This window comes from Anopheles moucheti, chromosome 3, assembly GCF_943734755.1.
Source record: "Anopheles moucheti chromosome 3, idAnoMoucSN_F20_07, whole genome shotgun sequence".
NCBI classification, from domain to species: Eukaryota; Metazoa; Arthropoda; class Insecta; order Diptera; family Culicidae; genus Anopheles; species Anopheles moucheti.
The window spans coordinates 1,654,012-1,671,572 of NC_069141.1; the positions used below are offsets into that span (position 1 = coordinate 1,654,012).

At 44.8% G+C, this 17,561-nt stretch overlaps 3 protein-coding genes across 3 annotated transcripts in view; 1 reads left to right on the plus strand and 2 right to left on the minus strand.

Moving 5' to 3' along the window:
* LOC128303468 (uncharacterized) overlaps positions 1–4,550 on the minus strand; it is a 44,497-nt gene extending 39,947 nt beyond the window's left edge. The window contains exon 1 of the mRNA XM_053040435.1: positions 3,836–4,550. Coding sequence (XP_052896395.1) covers positions 3,836–4,550 — 715 coding nt within the window. The remainder of the gene's footprint in view (positions 1–3,835) is intronic.
* Positions 4,551–6,956: 2,406 nt separating this feature from the next.
* On the plus strand, positions 6,957–9,973 carry LOC128302445 (uncharacterized). The gene is made up of 4 exons (XM_053039271.1): positions 6,957–7,214; positions 7,286–9,177; positions 9,247–9,481; positions 9,544–9,973. The coding sequence occupies exons 1-4, from the start codon at positions 7,098–7,100 to the stop codon at positions 9,877–9,879; spliced, it is 2,580 nt and encodes an 859-aa protein (XP_052895231.1). The 5' UTR covers positions 6,957–7,097; the 3' UTR covers positions 9,880–9,973.
* A 177-nt stretch (positions 9,974–10,150) lies between these two features.
* On the minus strand, positions 10,151–17,205 carry LOC128303352 (fatty acid synthase-like). Its single transcript, XM_053040280.1, has 5 exons — positions 17,077–17,205; positions 16,670–16,986; positions 14,895–16,607; positions 11,896–14,817; positions 10,151–11,831 (listed from the first exon to the last, which is right to left on the minus strand). Exons 1-5 carry the CDS (start codon positions 17,203–17,205, stop codon positions 10,151–10,153), a joined length of 6,762 nt encoding a protein of 2,253 aa, XP_052896240.1.
* Positions 17,206–17,561: the final 356 nt, after the last annotated feature.

Consider the following 17,561-nt stretch of genomic DNA (forward strand, 5'->3'; position numbering starts at 1 on the left):
ACGCAAGGAAACTTGCAGTTGTTTACTTTATTGTACACACTACTAATAATGTGAATAATTGGAAGGTAAAGGTGTTAAACAGAGTCGAGGGAGCTTCTAATCCAAGGAGAGCTAACATTAAAAGGTGCTGCAGTTGTCTGCCAAACACTGTCTGATAAATGATTGCAAACCTTATTTCAGAGTATTGCACATCATCTGTGTGCCATTCTGAAAAAATGTCATTATTTGCAGTAAAGCCGTCATATTGGCAATATACAGGGTTTACACAACCAATACGTTATCCTAAATGCACTATATGTCTTCACAAACACCGTAAACCCAAAACTCGACAGCGTAAATCCAACAATGGCATTGAGAGCTTTCAATCGGCCAACGCAAATACCTTATCGCAAATAAACTTAAATTAAAGTTTAAGCAAATAACTTTTGCTAGGCCTATTCACATTTAGTTGGCAGCATTAGCTGTTGGTTAACTTATGTATAGCGCAGTAAACTGCTTGACAGAGAAATTTTTGTACCTAATTTTAACTCACCATAGGATGACATATTTCCACATAGTGACATTTTGTTCAAAATATAAAAATGGGAAAAGACATAGAATGCTGTGCTATCCAAACTTCAATTGACCCAAAACCATCCATTCAAGCACTATTATTAACGGGTATTAAACTAACTGTGCATTTATGGAAATAAAATAAAACGGTTTCACACGTCATCTTGAGTACCGACGATACGGTCATGCTCTGATAAACAGGTGAACTTAATCGTCACTTAACGAGCGGTCAATTTAACATCTCCCATGTAAAAACTTCAACCTCAACACGTGTACAACCCCGAAGGCCTAAAGGCAAATCCATTTTTTTTGCTTTTTGGATAAAAAAGGTCCAAGCAGACTCAAGCCACTCTCCCTTTGTGACATTGCGCCACCACGATCGAATGTACCGAACGGATGGTTAACTCTTCGGCCAAAAACAACCCTTTTACAAAATTCCTCTTTCATCTTTCCGTCGATCGGAATAAAAAGGGCGAGGAGTTTCCTGTTTTTTTGTTTTGTTTTGTTCGAGCTGTTCTTTCGCTCTTTTCCTGCCACAAGGGAGAATGAGTTTATTCGAAGGACCAAACCTAAACGGATGGCTCAAAAGGGAACGATGAGAAGATGACGGACGATGCTGACCGGATTGGAAGGGTTAACCACCAGGTCAACTTCAATCTCGGTCCAGTTTGGCACGCGTTCTGGATGGGATTAACGTGTTTTTCGGGGGAGGAATCATCCTTTTCCTAAGTTCGTTAAAGGGAACATTCCGGCAATCAGATAATATACATCCGTCAACCCTTCGGTTAGGAGGCCATTCACCCTTTTTGGTAAAACCTTTTTTTTCGACCATTCGTTACTGCCATGCCGCTACGGGGAAGCTGTTGAATACCACAAAACAGCTGTTCGAAGGAGTCTGGGTGGAGTGCTCTGTTACAGGGTTACTGTATGAAACGGAGGACGAAAAATAAAAAAAAAAACGACACACCAAACATACTCTCCTGCGGTTGGTGTATTGGTGGAAATGGTCGATTTACGGTTCAAAATAAAACTGACCATACACAAGCCGACAATCGCTGAGAATGGGAGTGTGCAAATTGGTGGATGTTTTAATTTTGTCTGCAGTTGTTATGCTTTTAAACTTTATTCGTACTTCCACCTATCTGATGCTTTTTTTTCAATGTCACACCCTTTCTAATGGAAGTAAATATAATTGCATTGAATTGAAATTAACCATCCGCTACGTTGCAACTGACAGATGGGAGTTTTTTTTTTATCATTGTTAGAGAAAACGGTAAAAAGTGAATTAAAACCAATTAAATAGAGCTAAATATAATCTAGAAGGTGTGATGTTTTATTTACTGTCAGCATTTGCTTTTATCATGCCAATCGAAAACAATAATTAATTATAAAGGCAACTATCATTTCTTGATTTTTAATTTGAGTGGGCCCATCTCTCTCTCTCTCTGCTACCGTTGAATCCAATCAAATTTTATGTGAATCGTTACTATATTCTTTTATGCCATCGAAGGCACATTAACATTACTGCCATATTCGAGTGCTAAGAATGTTCGTAATGGTGTGTCTACTTGGGAATGCCTGGAAAGTCCAGAACTTCAATTGACGGGCGGTTTCATGGTTGGTACATTTCTTACTACTGTAACATTTAAACATAGTAATTATCAAAGATCAAATATAAAATGTACAATATAAATGTATTGGATTGACAGCTGCATGGATGCCATAAAAAATGTTCAAATTCCTGCAATTGTATGCTTTGAACCAGCATTAATTAGCTTGAATAGTTAATTCTAAAACAAATACTCCACAAAGACTGGAATTTTCTGCATGTTTCCCTTTTGTTTGTGTTCTACACCCAATCCATGTGTTTTTCTAACTATCAATGAGTTAGACGGGCAGCATAAAAACGGGAACAAAACGCAAACTTTCCCCCGATTTGCTAGTTTGGTGTGCGTTTTACCGAGCGCGAATAAAATGTGGAGTTTGGTTGAAATGTGGTGTGCGAGTGGAGGTTGTTTTTTTGTTCGTCTCTTATATATATTAAAAACCGCTCGCGGAGGTTGTTTAACGCAGTGAAAATGCAGCTCGCCTGTGAGTACGATTGATTGCGATGTGAAAATGAAAGAAAGATATGAAGGAAAATAAAAACAGGAAGTGCGAGGGAGTTGGAGCTGTTGTCCGGGGTGTGTGGCACACGCAAACGAGCGCGATGCAGGACAGATTTGGTAGCAAAGAAGGGGGTCTTGGCAACATGGCAACCGAAAAGGGCTGTGTGAGAGTACTGGATACGTTTTATATACCTAATTTTGTTATAAATATATGTTCTGGCTGAAAAATGTTTAATGAAAAACATGGGAAAATGTGATTTACAGCCACTAATCGATGTTACAAATGTTTAAAATCGAAAGAATATTACTGTAATAAATTATCATACAAAAATAATTCAAATGACACGAACAGAATAAAATTCGATTAAATAATACTTAAAGTAATATAAATGATAGCATACCTTACTCGTTACAAAATGAAATAGCAAGTATATAATTAATAACACAGAATACCGTAGAATTAGAGCAAAAAGTATAAAGCATAAATAAGATAATGAATCGAAGCAAATAATACAAATGAAAAGTATTCGTAAAGTATAAAAGACTTACATTGCGATCTACACTAATTGCCTCAAACTTAACCGCATCACAGTTAGCTTGTTTGACACTAGCTTCCTAAAAACCCAACTACTGCACCGTGTCAACGAAACCGGAAACCTCCATCCTAGTGTAGGAAAAGACACATTGGGCCATATTTAAAAAGTCGCACGTCAGACACCAGGCGTCGTTACAGCACATGACGGATGGTTACTGATGATGATGATGGCGACGATGGCAGCAAGGAATAGGACCGTTGTCGCTCGCTACTGCCAGCGAAAGTTGTTTAAATAAGAGCCAAACCGCGAAACCGAGCACGGCCGTAAAACTAATGCCGTGCGTTAGCGCTCGTTAGACGAATCGCTGCGCAATGCAAGGGGTGGTTGTTTCTAAGTGTGTGTATGTAAGGGTGAGTGAGTAGTTGTTCGAATAGAGGAAAAAATCTAAAGCTTCTTTTCCCCCAATGCTCATCAACACCTTCTAGTCACTGGGTGACACTATTGAACTAAAACACCTCAAACAGTTGGAATGTCCTGCTCGGCACACAAACAATGAGAAGATTCGACCCATTTAAAACTGAGTTTCTACCCCTGTACTTCGCAGACAGAATGAGGTGGAAATGTCAACTAAAAACTCACCGATACAAAATTCCATGTGATGCAGCGGCAGCTGTTTGTAGGCGTTGCGGACGAAGAAAAGATTCTCCAGTATGTAGGACAACCGAAGAAGAAACAGACTGTCCACGTCCGTCAGATTGTGGCTGTCGTAGCCACCGGTCAGCTGCTGGACATTTGCGACGATCGCTTCTAAGCGGCATAGCGTTTCCCGCCGGCTATCGGTCCATCCGCTGCGGACCCGGTTCCGCAACCAGTAGTCGTGATTGATCAGGATCTCGTTCAGGTACGACTCCATCGGTTCGTTGAGCGGTACGTTCCGCAACCGTAGCTCACCGTATGCCCGGGCAATGACGCAGATTTCGTCCTCGTACTGGAGCCGCTTGATCGAGATCAGGTACTCGAACAGCTGCAGATTGCCGCGCCGTATCAGCAGGTAGTAAGCGAGATGGTCGTCCAGGTGTTGGGTTTCGCACCGTACCAACTCCTTTGCTACCTCCGGCAGCCGGTTCTCGAGCGCGAGTTCGGACGCGGTGAGGCGCTTTTTGTTGAGTGCATTACAGTCGGCACCCCGTTCGACGAGTAGGGCCATCATCTCGAGCCGGTTCCGGCGGGCAAATACGGCTCGGTGGAGGGCCGTATTGAAGAACTTGCCGTCCCGCGCATTAACGTCCGCACCACCGTCCAACAGGTGGCGTACCCGGTCGAGGTCACCATTTTGGACTGACTCGAACAACATGATGGTGGCGGAACGGGAGGCCCAAACTTGTACGAGACACCCGGAACCCTTGGTAAGGTGGACGTTAATATGGTGATCTTTTTTTACGACTTCTGTAGGAAGCCATGGTGGCTTGCTGTGTGAGTTTCGAGTATGTGATGGGTTCGGGACACTCAAGTTCCGGTTGATAGGATGGGTAGGAATGGCGAGTTTCTAACACGGTACACGTGCAGCCGTTACGTTAGATTTCCAACACATCTGGACCGCCTATTGCATGATGTCGAATTTCCTGTTCCGGAGTTCACTTATGTTTGTCTACTAATATCTCTGTACACGAGCAATCACTTGCGTTCTACACTAATACTATTAATTACAATCCACTGCACGTTTTGCACTTGCTGTACAGATTTCAAATTTACCAAACCGTTAGACTGTTGCTTTTCCGTTTACTGGAATTCCGACTCTCCGACCGAGAGCGTGCCGTCCGTGCGGAGGAGAATTTCGCGACAGACTGACCGAACACACCAAGAGGAACGTTTACGGTGGTTGTTGTTCCACACGTGCACCCACACCCACACGCAAGTAGGACGAATGCGTCGACGCGAAGAAAAAACAGCGCTTGTGTGTGTGAGAGAGAGGGAGGGAGAGAGAGACATACAGAGAGAAAGAGAGCAAGGAACCATGTGGTACCAACCAGCCGCGGTATCGCGGGTGCCGCGTATTGTGGGTCGCGATTCGCACGGTGTGCGCCCTCTTCTGAAGTTGTTTAAAAACCGATACCGTTTGGTTACCAGCAGCGCTGCCGAAAGTTGCTTAAAACTTTAGCTTCACCCCCGCATACACATCCGATGCACTGGTAACATTTCGCGCCAAAGACTGCCATCTCGCTCAGATACACCCACAGCGCACCGTCCGGTGCCGGTTGGTGCAGCAACCTGACGAACGCATTTTGCACTATCTGTCCGGGAATACGGTAAAGGAAACGAAAGAAGCCACTGAGGAAAGGGATCCGGATCCGTAGTCATCGCCGGTACAACATGCAATGAATCATGCTTTTGCTTTGCGTTGTTTGTTTTGAGTCTTATGGAGCTGTATTCTAAACTTTGGTTTATGAATTACACCATTAGAACGGCATATTTCCACTGATTTCCGTATTTCCACTGATTTTGAAACTTGTTGAGCGTTTTTTAATAAATATACAGGAATATAAACACCTTCACGTAACACTATTTTCTTTAATCTTCGTAATCCTGAAAGCACGTGTTTATGCACTTTTGTTTGACAACAATTCAAGAACGCTGTCTGCCTTTTATTTATAAAACGTCTGAATCCAGCACATTTCTAATGGCAATTCATCAAACACTATTTGAAACAAATACTTGAAATTGGTATTTTAACAGCTTCCTACACTACGCGTGCGGTGAGCAAAAATTTGATCCACCATTCTCAAGCGCCGAAGTGAAACTGCGATGAGCGGGATCAAACGTTCCCCAAGGAGCAATTTTTACGCCTCAACCTCCAGTTTCACGCCGGCTGACTCCACATATTTCGATTATAGCTGCTGCAAATGATGAAAATATGAAACCATTTTAATGGATAAAACTGGAAATATACGCGTAACTCTTAAGCAAAAAGTATCACCAATCCGGGTAGGCGATTATAGAGGTAATTGAGTACAAATCGAAAATTTAATTGAACACATATTTTAAAAAATTCAAAAATATGGATTTTTGTTCGCGTGATGAAAAACATATTTTTCTAGGTATTCCTGAAGTTTCAAGTCGGTAGCTCTATTCTATCAAATGTTATTTAAAATGAAAAGTGCGAACCATGACTGGGTAAGTGGTCATTGAAATGAAGGTTCAAATGGTAAGTAAACCAAATGTAATCGATCAATATCAAAATCATATATATCAAAAGTACATAAAATAGGAGAGTGGTTGCTGCTACTAGGATGAAATTCTAGTCCTCCAGCCCAAAGTGCACTGGAGAGTGTGTGTGTAGGCGGTATGTATGATAAATACGGTTCTTCTGATAAATCGAACAATAATTACAATTGATGTACTGGAAAATGAGCATCCACCAATATAAAAGATTCTACACATCCAAAAACAGCTGTGATTGAAGTGCGCCGCTGGGCGGGAGGGCCAACATTGAGAGAGTGAGAGCGAGTACCTGCGCAGTCCCTTTCTCGTTCCTTCCGCCGTCGTTTCACAGCCTCTCAAAGGGCTAAATAATTCTGCTATTCGGCCCCCTGTCCGGCAATAATTAAACCAATCTTCGCGCGCGTTAAAATTCGAGCAACTCTCCATCATCCGTGGATTCGAGCAGATATGCAGACAGCTGTCAAAACTGCGAGCTGCCAACGTTAAAATCAAAATTGTAACGTATTGTTTGTTGTTTGCGCTTGTGTTTCGTGTGTGCATATTTTATTTTCCCGTATATTGTTGTTTTTTTATACATAAACACAGTTTATATATAACTGAAACTGAAATATTAAGAAAAGGTACGATAAGTTGTAAAGCGATTGTTGGATTGATCCCATATTTCTTTGTTGTGTCTGTTAAAATGAGCCCGGGACGATCTGCAGAAATGTCGCACATTGTGGAGTTCAACAGCCACATCCAATCGTATTTCATCAGCAGCAGTTATGGCAACGAAACTCTCGTGAACCGGTGCTTGGAGGTAAGTTTTCTCGCATCCGCACAATTCCAAATGTGTTGCACTGCTCAGCAATGTTAGTTTTTCTTCCGTAGCACCTGGCAGCAGCTAGCCCGGAAAATAAGATCTTCGATGTGTCCGTATACGAGTGCAACATTTTCTTCGTTAATTTGCATAAACTGTTAAGCCACAGCATGAAAAAAACGAATCTCCTCTGGTCAGCGGTAGCGGTGCTAGAGCTTGCGGTGAATGACGATGAAACACGTACTGCGCTTGTAGACAAGTTCCGATTCCTTCCGGTTGTTTCGCTTCTACTGCTGGAAGTGCACACGCCGGAACAGCAGAAGCGTGCTCTTTCACTGTTGCACCACCTCTCCTACGGGGCCACGATCGATGGACAGGAAATGTTTATCGAACGTTTAATCCAGAAGCTGCTTACCCTCATTGAACAGAACCACGAAAAGAAGGAACGCTGCGAGCTGGCACAGCTAGCATTGTCCATATTGGTGAATCTGTGCCATCGAGACCTCTCGACGACGTTTGTGTTGACGAGAAACGCGAACATCTCTGGGTTCTGTAAGCAGATTAAAAAGTTTGGTCTGCTCGCGTGCAAAATGTACATCATACTGGAGCAAAACGATTATGTCAAGGAGATTGATTTGCACTACCTTCTGCGTATGAGCTTCGAGGAAGTTCGATTAATGCTAGCATCGAAGAACACCTTCAGCTTGAGGCATGTGATCGACTTTCTACGCTACGTACGAACGCAAAGCGGTTCACGTGAGTCGGAATCGGCGAAAGCGGCGGTAACGGACGAATACTTTCAACGAGATTTAAAGGAATTTTTGCTTGAAATAGAAAAGTATTGGGAGAATGGCACACTATCACCTGAAGTTGAAACAACTGGGCGGAAGAAAAAGACAAAGCAAAAAGGCGAACTGAGGAAGGACCGTACGAAAGACGGATTGTTTGAAATTTTGGAATGTATCGTTCTGCTCAAACCGGATGATGAGGAGCTCTACAAGAAGATTTTTGACATCGGTCCAATAAAACTAATCAACAACGCTCGGGATGATTGTTCGAAAGCGGTCGATCTGTTGCGCACGATACTGGAAAAGAACCCCAAGGAGGCAGCCTTCGCCGAGGAATGTAAAACAGTGCTCACACCCTTAATGACCACGATCACAAGCAATGACGACGAACGACTTGTAATTGCTTTTACGAAACTGTTTACGACGATGGGAAAGACACTGAATATGATCGATGATCCAATGAATGAGATAGCGGAACAATTATTTCAGCATCTTTTCGGCAACGTCTTGACAAATACACGTGATTGTGCCATGTTTAACTATTCGCTTACTGACGGTCAAGTTCGGGTGTATCTGTGGGCCTTGCACGCGTTTAATGAACTGGCCAACATTTGCCCTACGCAGTGGTATGCTAAAATAACGAATCTACTCAAACAGAAACCGATCCAGTTTCTTTTTGCCAAGGGTTTGACCGGAGGCAGCGATGTGGACCTGCTAGAAGCATTACTACAAGTAGCAGCCTCTACCGATTTTCCCAAGCACGATGTGGCCCAAATGATCGATATGTTAAAAAGCAATGTTATAACATTAGGAGGAAATAATGCAAAAGTTCCATTTTCCTCAGCGAATAGCAATATGCACAACATTCAGCCTCCGACGGGTTACACCTATGTACGAGCGCTTAGTAGGGACCTGCAGGAACGAATTGACCAGGCCGTGGTTCATATACAGGACGCTAAAGCAGCTGGATTGATAAATGAATTAGAAAAGTCGGAGCTTGTTGAATTCTACACGTACAAGATCAATATGCAGACGACGCTGATGAACGATTTGAGAAACAGTTTAGAAGCAACAACGGCACAGATCACGACCCTGACGCACCAGAATCAGCTGCTGATGGCGGAGATAGACAAAAATCAGAAGAAAAGTCTTCCACTCTTATTGAAGGAGTCAGCGTGAGTAAACAAACAATTAAGGTGATGAAGAAATGATTTACATAAACATTATGTATGTATCTTTTTTAGGTTAGAAAACGAAAATCGTCTTCTTGAGCAGGAGCTAGTACAGTTGAGATCGGCTGCCGCAACGTATGATAAGAAAATGAGCCAGATGAAGCAAGAGCTGGCAGAGTATATCAAAAAATACGGCGACAAAAATCAAAAATGTGCGGCACTGTTGAAGGAGATCGAGCACCTGCGCGCACGTGACGACAATTATGAGAAGGAAAACAAGCGTCTTCAGCAGGAGTTGGCAGCTATGGTAAGCTAGAGTTTAACAGCACATAGAGTAACATCCATTTATGTACGATCGTTTTGTTTTAGACCAAAAATCGAGATGATGCACGGAAATTGCTAAAGCTTGGAGAAGAGGACCGACAGAAGCTTACTGAGCAGCGGGAAGCGGAGCGAAAGCAGTACGAGTGTAAAATTCGCGAACGGGAACGAGACATCTCCAAGCGCAACGATCTTATCCAGCAGCTTGAGCAAACGCTAGTACAGCGTGATAGTACAATCGAAACGCTCGAAACGGATGGTAAGAATTTGAAGGAGAAACTAAAAGATCGGGAAGAACGCATCGCTCAGGTCGAATCAGAATTGAAGGAAAATGAAAAAATACAACAAGCAATCTACAGTTTAATGAACAAGAACAAAAAATAAAAGGCGAATCGGACAAGGAAACTAACCTACGGTAAGCAGTGTAACAAATGATAAACTCGTAAAGACTAAGATTTTAATTATAAATTTAATTGATTTGTTCCCATTTAATTTCTATTCTTACTAACGGGAGAAATGTTTAGTTGCACTATGTGTCTTAGTTTTATTAGAATCATGTTTCCACATCCTTTCATGCCAATTAGAATTTCCTATAGCTTTGAGCATTAAATAATGTAAAATCAATCAAATGAAATTGTGATCCCAAGCGCATACTTTACAGTGTGTCCTTGTTGATGATCTCAATGAGTTCAGGGTTGGCGAGCATGGTTTGATGTGTACCATCGATAATTTTCACTATCAAGGACGCGATGGTAAACTCACTGAGACCGTAATCCTCCTCGACGTCACCGATCGCTGCTGACCGTACAAGAACAAGTGGCGAGGCGATCTTTTCCTTCGCTTCCGTGCTCATGTTCATTGCTGCCTTTAGTCGGTAAAACAGTGCTCGCATCATTTTACGGGCATACTCTTCCGAGAATGAATTAGACTCGCGTGCGACATCCATTAGCTTCTCTACACGTTCGAGGTACGTTGAATTATCCATGATAGACTTTATAATATCCTGGGTTGCTGTGGGAAGCACAAACGAAAGCACGAGCGTGAGGATTGCCATTTGTAAGTGCTCGTCGTCGAAGCCCGATAAATGGTGGCTGGCGAAACGCTGCAGGTACAACGGGGACCCATCGATTAACATCACCTTTCCGTGAAGTGATCGTGCCTCTAGGCGCTTTACAATTTCTAGTGCTAACAGCGATCCGAAGGAATATCCAATGACCAAGAACTGTTCCGCTTTGGCGAAGACAGTCTCGAACATATTGTCAAAGACGGCGTCAACGATTCCGGGGATGGTCTGCTCGTCGGTTGCGTTGGCGAATGTTTGGAGCATAAATGTAGGAGCGTTGATCTCGGAAGCGATCTTGGTCCAGACTGGACTACATACGCTCTCAATTCCCGGTATGAGCAAAACAGGTCGATCGAACACGAGGTCGTTACATTTGGAAGGCAGCCGTAGGACAGTGTGATGACTGGCGGCTTCATCTCCGAAACTTGCCAACAAATCCTCCAGCTGCAGCTGTTGAGTAGCGGTTTCGGCAGCCTCGTTCTCGGCCTTGGCATCGGCGAGCTTCTGAAGCTTGGAGAAGGTAAGCGTGCGAAGGTCTTGAGGCGTCAAGATGATATCAAAATCTCGCTCCAGAACCTGTCGGATTTCGACGGCCATGAGCGAGTCCATACCGATGTCAGCGAGCGTGCTCTCCACGGAGACGGACTTCATATCGCGAATGTTCATGATGTTCATGACGGCTTCGACGATGTTCTTGGCGCCACCGCTAGAGCTACGCTTCTCGGCCACAACCATACTAGCCACAAGAGGTTCCGGAGTGGTCAGCAGCTGATCGAGCACTTGGATGCACGAGGAGAGCCGTTGCTGCAATGTACCACCGATCTCCATATCGATTTTATCTTCCTGCATGTCGGCAACAATTCCCACCTCTCCGATGGCTCCCCACTGGATGGCTTTTCCGGGCAGGCCTTGAGCGACACGATGTTCGATGATGCGTTCCATGATGGAGTTCGCCATGCCGTAGTTAGATTGCCCGGCGTTTCCTCGTCCACACGATACGCTGGAGAAAACGACAAAATGCTTCAGCATGGGACACAGCTCTCGGCTGAGTAGATCGAGATGATGTGTAGCGGTGGCTTTAGGAGCCAGACACTCGGCAAACTTATCCACCGATTGGTTTTCGATGATGGCATCCCGTAGCTGTACGGCCAGATTGAAGATGCCGGCGATGGGTCCCATTCGGATGGCTTGCTGGAGAAGTCGGCGACAGCCATTCTCAGAGGAAATGTCTTCGGTAGAGACGAGAACTTGCACTCCGTACGTGTGCCATGTGCTAGTGGGGAAGTAATAGTCAAGTGAAAAATAACTACAAGAATCAGGACGCACAGAATACTTACTTGACACGGTATTGCTGATAGGGCTTGGTGATTCCTCTGCTGGAACTAAGAAGCAGCTTACGGCAGCCCCGAATGATAAGCCAATCCGCCAGCTCAAGTCCAAATCCACCAAGACCTCCAGCAATGACAAAGCTTTGCTCGGGGTTGCAGTACACCCGCGGGAGATAGGATAACGGGACGGATGCGAGATCGTCTTCGTTATCTCGAATCTTGAGCACAACCTTTCCGATGTGCTTGGCCGTAGCAAGATATCGGAACGCTTGTTCGATCTCGTGCGCCTGGAAAACGGTGGTAGGAAGCGGCTGTATGATGCCCTTGGAGATATCCTCCACAATGAGTTTGTGTAACGCCTGCAAGAGCTCTCGTTTCTCCTGGAACATCAAATCGACGAGCACGGCGGTGAAGGTGAGTCCTTTTTGGAAGAGTGTCATTGCCAGTTTAGAGTCCTTCATCATGTCATACTTTCCAATTTCTAGGAAATGTCCACCCTTAGCCAGGCAGCGAATGGAAGCCTGAAGCTTTTCCTCGGAGAGGGAGTTGAGAACGAAGTCAACACCACGCCCATTGGTACGCTTCTTGATGAGGGCTTCGAAGGAGATGTCTCTGGAATTACCGATGTTGTTGGGGTTAAGATCGGGGAAGTAGCTTATGAGGAATTCACGTTTTTCCTTGGTGCTCACAGTGGTAAAGACTTCAAGTCCGTAAGCCAGACATACTCGAATCGCAGCTAGACCTATGCCTCCCGTACCGGCGTGTATGAGAATGGAGTTTCCTTTGCGAATATGAGCGCAAATGAAGAAGGCGGCATAGACCGTAGCGTAAACCGTAGGGATAGTAGCCGCCTGCTCCAGGGTGCACTCATCAGGAACATTCAGAGTGAAGAGAGAATCAGCTTCAATTATTGTAGCCATGGATCCAGCTGGAATAATTCCCATAACTCGTTTGCCGGTGGCAGTGACTCCAGAGTACTCGAAACCTAGAACGCATTCTTGTTGCAATCGACTAGTAAAAGTTGTCTCCACCGTGAGTCTTCCTGTTGCTAGCATAACATCTTTAAAATTCAAAGAACTGTAAACGACTTTGACCAACGGGCTTGACGGTGGTTGCTCACTCAACGGTCCAACCATCCACGTGAACGAAGAGAGATCTCCAGGCTTAATGCAATTGGCGAAACAATGGTTAGTGGTGGACTCATAACGTGGTTCTTCCAATAGCTTAAAATGGCGATAGGATCCCCATGCTCCATGGCGATAGACATTGATCGCAAGTCCAAGCTCGATCTGATCTTTGTAGAATGGATTGGAAGCATCGAACGGTGGTGCATTGGGGTCATCGATGAAGAAGCAGGACACGCTTTGAATGTTAGGTTCCTTGCGGATGCAGTTCACAAGGCCGATGATACCCGAGGACGAATCATTCTGGGCGTAGAGGATGACGGGTTTGGTTTTGACTTCTTGCTTCAACTCCAGCAACCAATTATGGGTCGTATCGTTCGATGATATCTGGATAACGTGAGCATCGACGGAGGTATTCATAGCGGACTTCTTTTGTTGCAGAAGCAGGAATGTTTCACCTTCGATCGGAATGGTGCTCACAAGCTGAAGTCGTCGATGGCTATCCTGTAGACGATATCCTTGAGCCTCACGAAGCAATATGAAGCCCTGATCGGATAGAGAGTTGATCGCATCGGAGATGAACTCGTCATCATTGAAAAGGTTCTCGCAGATGAGCAATAGTATGTTGCGTTGCTTCATGAGCTTATCCTCCGAGATGGTGACGCTAGGAATGGGCTCCGGCTTAGCACTGGAGAGCAATGTAAGGTGAGCCTTCACCAAGGGCAAATTACCGATAGCTTCATCGAAGAGGGAAACGATCGGGTCCCTCGATTTGGAGTGAACTTCCGTAACGGTGAAAAATATTGTGGCTTGATTTTCGAGAATCATTTGTACAATCGTTGAAACCGCTTGAGCGGTTTGTATCGTCTTTTGGGAGAAATATGGATAAAATTTGTAACTTTCTAGTACCGGAATTCCTGGTGGAAGACGTCGAGCGATAGTACTCGCATTAAGACCACGAATTTCGATACCACTGCTTTGCAATAGATTTAGATCGGAAGCGAAGCATACGCTATAGAAGGGGCCGCTACTTCCATCAGTTTGTAATGACGTTTTCTGCTGTATGGGATCAACTTTGATAGACTCAATGCGTGTAGGAATCACGAGCGAACGAGAATCCACAGCTATTATCGCAATCTGAAGCATGCAATCCAAAAGTGCTGTCCAGTTGCCTTTCCATTCAATTTTAGCATAAGACCCATCGGCAGCGGACTCTAATACGGACTTGAAGAAGCCTCCGTAGTGGTATCCACGCAGCCGCAGCTCCTTATAGAAATCCTTGGTTAGAAGCGTTACAGACTGAGTGTTTTTTTGCCTAAGGAGTGTGGAGTGTTTAAAATGGCTAATTCGTTGAATGTAGCCTTTAACGACGAGTGTCGAACCTTCGGTCACTTCAAAATATCCACTGATGTCGTTGATTTCGACAAAAAGTGTTATAAGTTGGCCACTCGCAATGGTAGTCGCGCGCAGAAATTCAACCTCCGTAAATTCAACAGCCACTTCGTTCGGGATGGTTCCCGTTTTGCTAGTGAAGGAATCCCACACTAGATACAGATATTCTGTTGCAGGTATCAACACCCTGCTATCAATGCAGTGCCCGGCAATGTACTCTTGCTCAGCAAGTGTGACGGTGTACTGATTGGAGCCTTGCCCTACCATCTTTTTCGTTTGGAAGTTGGCCACATGCCAATCGACCGAATGATCCCAGCGGATGAGAGGGCCGAGCATGGGTGTTTCTAACGATACCGGAAAGATGACCTCGGGGTAAAGATCTAACAACTGGCAGTATTGTCCATTGACGAATGCTCTAGAAAGTAATCGTAAATCAAATAGAATGTCAACAATAATTGTAAAATCTTGAATGGCAAGAAAAAATTTACTCACCGTCCAATGGTGGCTAGAAAACTTTTCATTATGTTATCGGTGGTTTCAATCGATGGAAGTGGTTGCAGCACTATGGCATCACTATCAATTCTATTGAATATTTGTGCCGAGGTTTTTGGATCGTAAATGCGGAAGGACAGGACGGAAGTCGCAGTTTTCCACTTGTTGGTCGGTTTCGCGAAACGGAAAGATTGCAACACTGAGACCAGCTTGCTGTTCAAGTCTTTGTTCGTGATAATATCGCGATAGTTAAACGTCTCCGGATTGCGGTACGAACCGAGCAGTACTCCATGTGTGAATGCCACCCGTATGGCGTCCGTAAGGGAAAGTGCACCATCAATGTACGCGCACGTTATCTGCCCGATGGAATATCCGCCATACTGATGAACCTCCATACCGATAGCTTTCAGTGAATGATACACACTGATTTGTATTACCAGTGTCCAGACGGCTCGCTGAAGAATGGTTGCATGTTGATCCTTGCTAAAGATACAATCATATTCGGGTGCCTTCAAAAGACTTAAGCACTGTTCTACCGAGGTTTGAAATGGTGGAAATTTCTTGAATGCACGCAAAGTCGTTGGCCAATCGTAATCCATCTGTCCAAAAACGATGGCAAAGTTGGGCAGCAGTTTTCGCGCTCTGGAAACACTCTTCTGCATAATAACAGCGGTACCGTCATCACGACGAGCCAATATGGCGTACCCACGGTAGTGCATTTTAGCGAGCTCCTTCCGCTGAATGTTGTGCGTTAGGGCGTAGAGTTCGGGATTAAATTTGTGTTTGGCAACACCTTCCAGGAACTGGTCAACTGCGTCGATCGTTCGTCCACTCCACACCACCAACCGAGGAAGCTCATCGAACGGTCGATTATTCGGCGCTTTCCTTTGGGTGTGAGCATGCAGTAGTGCATGTGCATTGGCACCTCCAAAACCGAAAGAATTCACAGCTACCAATGGTCCATCGAGCGATGTTAGTTCATCGACCACTTTTAGGTTACCGTTCAACAACGCCGGTACATCTTTCCGCGGTTCCGTGTAGTGGATGTTAGGGGGGATGAGTTTGTTTTGGAACGCGATTATACATTTTGTAATGGAGCAAAGTCCAGCAGCTGGCTCCGTGTGCCCTATGTTAGACTTAACCGATCCGACAAGTAGTGGACCATTTCTGTCGGGACAAAACACCTTCTCAATGGCGTCACACTCTTCCGGATCACCAACCACGGTACCGGTACTGTGCGCTTCCACATAGCTGATGTCCTTCGGGTCATAGGGAACCTCGGAGTAGAGCTCATCCAGCAACTGTTTCTGTACCTTGTTGGAAGGAAAGGTAATGCCCTCGAGCTTATAACCATCGCAGTTCGTTTTGGTGTTGACCACGTGCGCATAGATACGCTTGGCATCCTTAGCCTTTTGGAGCAGAATTACAGCATTAGCCTCGGAGCGCGAATACCCGGAAGCATTCTTGTCGAATGGCCGACAGTATCCGTCCGCCGCCAACACGCCGAGCAGCGCAAACTGAAGGGTGATGTAAGGATGCAGCGTAAGGTTGGTACCGGCGACAATGGCAGCATCACACTGTCCCTGCCGTATGGCCTTACAGGCCCAATCGAGAGCGTACATTGAGCTGCTGCATGCCGTATCTACCGTCATGGCCGGACCCTTCAAATCCAACGCATACGCTATTTTAAGTGCTAACATACTCCTCGTAAAGCTGCAAGTGCAGTACATGTTAAGACTGGTGTTAAGTATTGCAAAAAGTTTTGTGATACAAACCCCAGCATTACTTTTTTGTAGGGCATACGAGTTTTCTTGTACGTCCAGTAGGTTTCCGTCTCGGACATGGAACATCCAATATAGACACCCGTTTTTGTGCCTCGCAAATCGTCTAGATGCAGTCCCGCATCCAGTACCGCCTGATAACAGTGCTCCAGTAGTAGGCGATGCTGCGGATCCATCGTATGCGCCTCCTTTGGACTGTATCCGAATAAATCCGCATCGAACTTTTCGAGATTGTTCAGCTTCCCGAGACGCTTCGGTATGTCTGGGTGTGTATGGCGCCATCGATCTTCCTTGTCATCGACAAGATCAATCTGCAAAGGAGTGTAAAAGGAGTAATGCGACGAAAGAGAATGATTCCCTTTAGACACCGAGATAGTTAGCTTCAGGGGATATATACGAACTTTGCTGTATAGGTTGTTGGCAAACTCTTGGACATTGTCCGATCTTGGATATTTTCCCGCAATACCCGAAATGACAATTGAGTTCTCAGATTCGATAGGTTCTGCCGCAGAACAGTTGACAGTCGTCATGATGTACGCGATAACACTGGCGAACTAAACGAGTTCAGTGAATGGATTTTATATGTGCGGTTTGCACAAAATATTCAAATTGTGCTGCATAATTATCCGGCCCCGCGGATGCGACGCTGGCCATGTGCAAATAGTGGGCAAACGTATCGTTTATTTCTCTTTAAACTATTAGCGTTAGCTAATTAAAGGTGCTAATTATACCGTTCCGGCGAGGTGAAAAGCCATCTTTTTTACTATAATGTGTACGTCACAGGTTACTGGAATCGATACACATTCTCTGCACGACGCCGATGTTGTAGGTTTGTAAAAAAAACCTATTTAAATCTGTACCGTTGGGGTTATTTGTGTTGTCCAAA